General features: G+C 42.0%; 1 protein-coding gene across 1 annotated transcript in view; it reads right to left on the reverse strand.

The window, feature by feature from the left end:
• The window catches only part of pcdh1a (protocadherin 1a), a 74,105-nt gene extending 66,435 nt beyond the window's left edge, over nt 1-7,670 (reverse strand). Inside the window, exons 1-2 of the mRNA XM_029519880.1 lie at nt 6,876-7,670; nt 3,522-5,708 (exon numbers count right to left, since the gene is read on the reverse strand). Coding sequence (XP_029375740.1) covers nt 3,522-5,708; nt 6,876-7,670 — 2,982 coding nt within the window. The remainder of the gene's footprint in view (nt 1-3,521; nt 5,709-6,875) is intronic.
• Between the last annotated feature and the right edge of the window lie 730 nt (nt 7,671-8,400).

Genomic DNA, 8,400 nt, shown 5'->3' on the forward strand with positions numbered 1-8,400 from the left:
TAGGGCTGCAAAACTCTCTACTAAGTCTTAGAAGATGGAAATGTTTCTGGATTGATAACAGTACTATCGCCTAGTGTAGAAAACAAGCCAAATATGGCTTTGCATATATTGCTGGCATATACTTCGATAATACTGTGATCTAATTAGAACATCTTTAACATCTGTTCGAGTTTTGGCATCCTCAACAAGCTATTGTTGAGTCTAAATATTCTACTATCTGGCCTCGGGCTGTTTTCAAGGCTAGTGTTTCAAGGTGTATACTCTTCTATAAGATGAAAAAAATGAGCTGATGAAAATGCAAGTGAATCAGTAAATCAGTTGATGCCTAAAAATAAATCTAGAGTTCCTGTAAGTGGATGCAGAAAACATGGCTACATAGTATATCAAAATAAATATTAGATACACACAAATTGCTATATATCTTAATACTTCTCTTAGCATATTTGTGTCTCTAATGTACCGCGTCCGACCATATCAACCGGATATATGTATATACGTAATTGCAAACATTTGTCAATAAGTGTCCTCTGTACAGACTGTGTGGATCCGAATAATCATAACATGGGCCCTCATGACAACATATCCAACAGCAACCTACACCTAACCCTTACAAGTCATTGAAAGCAGTGGGAGAGGGTAATGTCCAAAATATGATCAGTTTAAGTTTTTATTATAAATGTCTATAATTTCTACTGGGGCCAGATACATAAAGTCAAATTAGAAGCCAGTTTCCACATCGCTCTACAGTTCATTAGTACACAAAGATGTTTGCAACATTGTTCAGTTAGCTAAAATAATAAAGTCTTTAACAGCCTCATAAAATGAGAGGAAAAAAAATGCAATTACCATAAAATAAATTAGACTTGTTAAACTTTTGAGATCATGGGATCGTGACATTATCATGTTATGCATCACATTTAGAAGCTGGTCACTCCCTAAATTCTGAGAAAGTCTCCAGATCTGTCAGTGAGATGCTTTGCCAAGTTGGCTACTAATTTCTGCATAGGTTTAAAGAATATTTTATAGACAGGCGTTGCAAGGTCTGTGGGCTTGGCCCGAATTGGGCTATGTAAGCGAATTAATGCCGCATTTCGCTTTGTGTGTCTGCTTTGTTGCCAAGCTGTGGATGGTCAGCAAGACCACTTATATTTGCAGCCATGCCTCTTGTCCTGTCACCATGAAAGCTGCAGTGTGCATATGAGAGGAGCAAAAAAAAAAAAAAGGTTGGTGTGTCTGCGGGGAATGGAAGCAGAGCACATTCTCCTCCAACGTTGCACATCAACCAACCCAGTGGAAATACTAAACACGGTGTTTCTTAAAGTGCCATAACTTTTAAAATGGGGCATAGTATTGTTTTCAGCAGCGAGGTGCGATGGTACCGGTCCATTCTCTGCATGTTGTGCAACACTGCCTAAGAAAGGCCATTGTCAAGAGCAGCGCAGCTAATTAAAGCAAGGGCACCACTTTACATCTGTCACATCATTTGGCAGTTACTTTATTTATATATTTTGGTCAATCTGTTCTTCCTGATGTGGGAGGGGTTGCCATACATGAGACAACATCTGCTGAGGTATGTCACATGAGCTCCAACATCTGTCCGTGTTTTTAGAAAGTCTGTCAATCACCTGAATCCTGTCTCGCATGCATCCACGTTATCATATTGAGATACCACAAAAACAATGTCATAAGCGGAGAGCCTACATCTGCGCCAGAGTTACAATTAACACTCTTCTAATAAGCAACAAATCTACACCCACACGGGGAGATTGGCAGTACACACAAATACCCAGGTACACCCTGTGGCTTGCAGTCATTTTGGTCCCTTATGTTGTCCATCAAGGAGACAGTGGTGACTGTTCTCTAAACTGACTCCACCCACAAAAGGCTTGTGATCACCTAAGCTGTCATCGAGCATCTGCTGAAACTAGCGGCCAGCCAACTGTGAGACTGGCTCTGAAGATATCTCCTCAGAAAATGTGTCACCTACACATGTTCAGAACTCAGTGGCATATTTTCCACTTCCATTTAAGCAAATTTTGATTTGGCAAACATCATCTGCAACGTCAACTCAAACTCTATATATATATTTAGACTGCCGTATTAAATGGAAGCCCTTGTCGGCTCCTTTCAAATGAAAATGATTTGCACACATCGTTGCCAATGTATAAACATATTCATATATTTCAGTGCCGTTAATACTGGATTCAGAGAGTCGGTTTTTCATAATTAACAACTTTTTATGGGGATGCACTGCATTTGTTTGAGAGGGAGAGCCCCTGCAGTGGGCAGTCTTTGGGTTTGGAAGGTACTTTGAAATTATGTAATACTGTTTTTCACTCCCACTGACACTGAGTATTTTTTCTCATGCTGAGGACAGTAATTACTGCTCTTGATAAAGAGAACAGAAAAGAAATACAGTAGCCTGTGCAGTTGTCTTAATGCACTGATGGGATCATGATATCTGGACATTATGTAGTTCTGCACACAATGTTGGACTTTTCAAGGATTAGGGTAGTCTGTCTTATCCCCCTGCACACAGGCACACGTACACTTCTGCGCTCATTTAGTCCCAATTACATTCGTTCTTGCAGATGACACAGAAACCTAGAGACACACTAGCTTCCTATCCTGAGACCTTCAAAAACATTTTTTGGTCGTAATCCCCTCTCAGTCTATTAATATTTGTGTTTCCATGGCGATTCAAACCTGGCCAAATGTTGTACGGATAAGAGGAGATAAGAGCATAAGGAGCAGGGAGATAAGAGCAAGTGACCTGCAGAGATCAGAACACCAGAGGTCAGGCAGAAGAACAGAAATAAGTTGCTGAGAAATGAACTCTCCTTGCTCAACTCCTCTGCCAAACAGGTGAAAAATATTTTTATATTTGCGAATGGCAGTCCAAGTTTCTCTTGTTGTGCGCTACACAAAGACAGAGCTGAAGTCAAGAGATTTTTTCAGCATCCTTCTTCGTGCAGCCAATTTCCACCTCCAAAGTGAAATGAGACCAAAACAATGAGACAGCATGTCACTGCAGCTGATATGCAAATACTAGACAGATACTATACCCTATCTATTTATCACAATTATACTATTCCCAAGCTTATAAATGTTGTCCGCGTCACTACAGAAAGTTTAGAGTGGTAACTACAATTTTAAATGGGAGTGAACATTTCATCTCTCCTGTCATCTGACACATTATATGCTGTTCAGCAGAGAATTCAATTATGGACAGAAGTGACAGAAGCGTTTCTGCAATAAATGTATAAGTACCAATTTGCAGTATTGATGGCACAACAATATCTAAAGTCATTCCAATTTTTCAAATTCCGTCCCATGTAAACGACTTTTAATATAATGATGACATATTACTGTGACTGACAATGTACTGTGTAAGAGTTTTTCCACTGTAAGCTGTTGTAATATATACAAGATGATTCTCCAATTACCTCAACAAATGTGACACACCAGCCACCCATCCCTCTGACATTGCATCTAGGCAATAGCTACACATATGACTTTACCTGTTTGTTGTTGTACTTCGGCTGGCTGTTCTTGTAGCTGTAATCTGAGTACTGGTCTGAGCCGGTTGAGTTGTCATCTCCTCCTGTTCCTACAAAGGTATTGGCAGCGGGCAGGTCCTGAACAGCCTGATGTTTCTGTGAGGCTGAGGGAGATTGAGCCTGCAGCTGGATGGAGGGTAAGGGAGAGTTGGAGCGGTAATGCCTGCCTATATCAGGGCTTCCTGGTGAATATGTTAAGGGTAAGTGTATCCTTGGGCTATCACTGACTCCATCAAGGTTAAACTTGAGACTCTTTTGAAGGCTAACTTCCTCCTCTTCGCCAAGTGGTTTTGGGGACTTCTGGGGTTTGCCTTTCCTCCCTCGTTTGCCTTTGGCATTCTTTGGTGCCTGTTTAGGCGCATACAAGTCCTTGGTTTCCTTTTTGCCAGCCTGATACCCGCTCTTGGTTTCTCTCTGAATGCGGTGTCGAATAAATACCACCACCAAAATCAACATGACAACACCTGCCACGCCAGCAAGGCTTCCAAACAAAATGTTACTACGCTGTGCAGCGAAACCATTGTCAGGATCACCAGCAATGTCTCTGTCCAGTGGAGTGTAAAGACTGTGTCCAACAAGGGCTTCCACTAAGCTGACATTTGAAATGGTTTCATTGACGTATATGTGGACCAGGGCAGTGGTGTGACGTGCAGGCTTACCCCTGTCACTCACCCGCACCACTAGGCGATGTAGACCACCATGTTTCCGGGTCATTTCCTTAGCTAAAGTGATCTCTCCACTGGAAGGGGAGATGCGAAATAACTGATAAGGATTTCCGCCAGCAATACTGAAGACTAGCTCCGCATTCGGCCCGCTGTCTAAATCTTCAGCCTCCACCACCTCCACGTGGCTGTCTGGCGAGGCAAGAGGTGACAAGCGTTTGAAAGAGGAATTGGACGGCTTGGTGACCACGGGATCGTTGTCATTTTCATCCAGAACATTAATGGTAACACCGACATATGAAGACCTTGGTGGCTCTCCTCCATCCACTGCTTTTAGGCGGAAAGTGTAGCTGCTTTCTTTCTCTCTATCAAATGAGATACTGGAGAGAATGGTGCCTGTTCCATTTTGGACCACAAACTTCCCTCCATCAGGCTCTACGGAGAGGTGAACATGAGCATTTTCACCTTTGTCCACATCCAGGACTGTCACCATGCCAACTGGGCTGAGGGGAGGCATGTTTTCCAAAACTGAAAAGCTGTAGCCACTTAGCATGAATTTGGGGTCATTGTCATTGCGGTCAAGGACTTTTACTACAACAGTTGCAGTTCCTTTGTGAACAGGGGCGCCTTTATCTGCTGCTGTGACCCGGAACTCATATCGCTCTTTATGTTCACGATCAAGCGGGCTTCGCGCTCTTACTTCCCCTGTATTTGGGTCAATTTCAAACAGACCTTTGATGGATGAATCAGCCACAATGTTATAAAGGAGGTCTGCATTCGTGCCACTGTCAGCATCCGAAGCTGTGACATCCAAAACCTTTTCCCCTGGTTGGTTTTCTTCTGCAAAATCAACTTCAAATAAGGTTGGGGAGAATACTGGTGAATTGTCATTCACATCAGTCACCTGCACCTTCAATGAATTCGTACTAGACAGTGCTGGATTTCCAGAATCCACAGCTACAATCTCCACTCGATAATCCTTTACCCTTTCATAATCGAGAGGTGTGGTGGTCTGCAGAAAATACTTCCTCTTGTTGTCACTAGAGGAGTCGCTGGCAGGGCGAAGCTGGAAAGGAACATCTCCTGCAACCACACACGTCACCACGGCATTCTCTCCCTCGTCCTTGTCAGACACTTGCACTAAAGCCACGGCCGTTCCCACTGGCATGTCCTCTGAAATGTTGGCCACGCCTTCACTGTGTGTCACAAGACCAATCCCACGAATCTCCACAGCCGGAGCATTGTCATTTTGGTCAGTCACCTCAATCGTTACAAATGTCTTGGAGCTTTTAGGTTGAGGACCCTTATCCTTAGCCATCACATAGAAGGACAGGCTGCTGATTTCCTCCCTATCAAGGGGTCCTTTGACATATATTATACCAGTAGACCGATCAATGCGTAACAGTTTTGGCACTGGGTCCACGGCTTGGTGAAGGGTGTACTCGATTTCTCCATTCGGGCCCATGTCAGAATCGTTTGCTTTGACCTACAATTGAAGAAATTCTGTGGTCAGAGACATGTATCATGTGAAACAATTTAGTATTAGAATTAAAGGAAGCTAGTCAAAGAGTTTCTCTACTGCTTATTACCCAGTTAATGAATGAATACATTTAATCAATGGATATCCGATCCCACAAAAAGTACACCATCTGTGCAGCAGCTTTATTTAAGCTTATTTTAGGATTGCCTATCTGTAATTGCTTTTGATCATAACATCATTGCACTATTATCTTTTTTTCCCCTCTTTTATTACAAATAGTATCCACATGAAAACAAGTGGTGGAATATTGGGGCAGCTATTTCTTTCATGACAGCCAGGGCAATTTCACAGCAGTATGCAGGAAAACTCCTCCACAGAGCATCGAACTCCTACACTGCTGCATTGTGTATCTCTAACTCTATTCCTGCAAGTACAACGGCACAACAAAAGCAATAAGCAGCTTAATTACCTGTACAATCATTATGTGCTAATGCTCTAATTCTACAAGTATTACTTAAAATGCACATTAGAGGAATGGGGTGAAGTTACACATAATAGGATATGTGATTTGACATGAAGTAGCCGTTGCTTTGGTTTCCCAAGTATTCTGTGTTAGAGGTAAAATTTGGAACTTTTGGCGCAGCAGCACAAATATCAATATTTCAAAGCACAACACTAAGGTAAAAATATCTATATTTGATTTGTTTTTAAATATTAAGACTGCATCTGGAGAAGAAAAGGCAGCGAAAATGATACACAAGCTATATTTTACTCTACACCGCTCACCTTGATAAATTCTTCCTGTGTTTCTGTGGAGCAGAAGAAATTCTAAACAATATATCAAGCTGCAGAAGATTTCACTTTAACGGTACTCGAGATGGCAATTAGATTTAGGATAATAAGACAATAATACATTGTAACTATCATTATTATCATATAATTCAACAGAAAATACGCTATTTATGTGAATACTGTACTTTTTATTACCAAGGCACACTTGTACATATATATTTAGATTTATATTGGATTTTTCTTTTCTCTTCTTAGTTGTTTTTGGCTTGGCTTCGCTCACTTCTTAATTTCATACCCCCCCTCATGTGCATGCATATGCTGTGGGTATGACAATAAAGCTTCCTTGAATATTGAATGCTTGAAAATAGAAATACAGCTTACCTGTAGCACAGAGTGACCAACTGGACTATTTTCTGAAACTTCAGCCTCATAGGTGGACCTTTCAAATTTAGGAGCGTTATCGTTGGCATCAGTGACTATGACTCGAAGCAAAGCGCTGCTGTAGCGCTGAGGGTTTCCCCCATCCACTGCCTTGATGGTGAGGTCGTAAGAATCCTTTAACTCGCGATCCAGGTTTCCCAGGACAATCAGCTGTGGAAGCTTCCCTCCCCTGTCATCGGCCACTTGTAAACCAAACAGGGTTGCTGCTTCTGGCCCTGCAGTCAGCGCATAGTCAGCAACCCCATTCCTGTCTGAGTCCCTGTCTGTGGCTAAAGGAATGGAGAATAAAGCCCCCATGATGGTGTTCTCAGGGACAGAGATGGTGAGCACAGAAGACGGAAACTGTGGGGTGTTATCATTAATGTCCTGTACCTCAATGCGTCCTTCGATAAGACGTGGGCTCTGATTTTGTATCAGATCTGTCACTGATACTTCAAATTCCAGGTAGCAGGGCTTACCCTTAGCCAGGGATCGACAGTCCCTCAGGGTCTCTCTGTCAATGGGAATCTCTGTTGTGAAAATGTCTCCAGTCTTTCCATCGACTCTGAGGTAAGGGGCACCCACCTCCAGCTTGTAGAGATGACCCGAGTCTGGCAGCCCCTGGTCGGCTGCCAGGCTACCAATAAGAGTGTTGGGAGGCTGCTCTTCCTGGACCCGGTACAGGATGCTGCTTTTGGCAGAGCCACAGTGCAGCACCAGGACCCACAACAGCACCGCATGTAAATTCAGTTCCATTAGGTAGCCAGGAGATTTGCCTGTAAATGACAAGAAAATATCCGTCAAAGCATTGTCTCCTTATCAAAATCACACATGAAGATTAAGTTGTAAAGTGCTTGGTGGCTGTAACAAGCTCTGTAGGCAATAACTTCACTTTAATTTGAAAGAAATACCAGAGAACCCGCATCAATAATTTACATGGAGGAGAGAGACATGTTTAGTCAGTGGGGGGGGGGGGGGGGGGAACACTGTTGTCATTGTGTTGTTATTATTGTATTGCATTCTTTTTTCTGTTATCTTTTTCAATAAGTTCTACCAACACCTACAACAGGCCTGCGAGCACAATATAATAATGAGAAAACAGCAACAACAAAGGATTTTTTTTCATTGCATTTTTTAAAAACAATCATAACTGCAAACCAGCATGGTTTCTTTTCTGTCCCAGAGCGTTAATAGCTTCAATAAATGTCTCAACTTTACAAATGTCATGTAGAAATTAATGTAGGGACAAGAAATTTTATCTTGTGAGCTTCCACACAAAACAAACTTGAGGGCCATTGTGGATTGTTTCAGCTGTGTAATCAAATAAAAATGAAATACAAAATCTCACGGATTCAACACAGCCTAAGAGACTCATTATTTTAGTATTACGCTACTAGAAATAGAGTGGTGAAGCAATGTTACTCAAAAAATAACCTAAGGTATAAAAAAAAAATCCTCAAAAATAAATCTTTATGAACGTTGTTGT

Source organism: Echeneis naucrates, chromosome 14 (assembly GCF_900963305.1).
Source record: "Echeneis naucrates chromosome 14, fEcheNa1.1, whole genome shotgun sequence".
NCBI lineage: Eukaryota > Metazoa > Chordata > Actinopteri > Carangiformes > Echeneidae > Echeneis > Echeneis naucrates.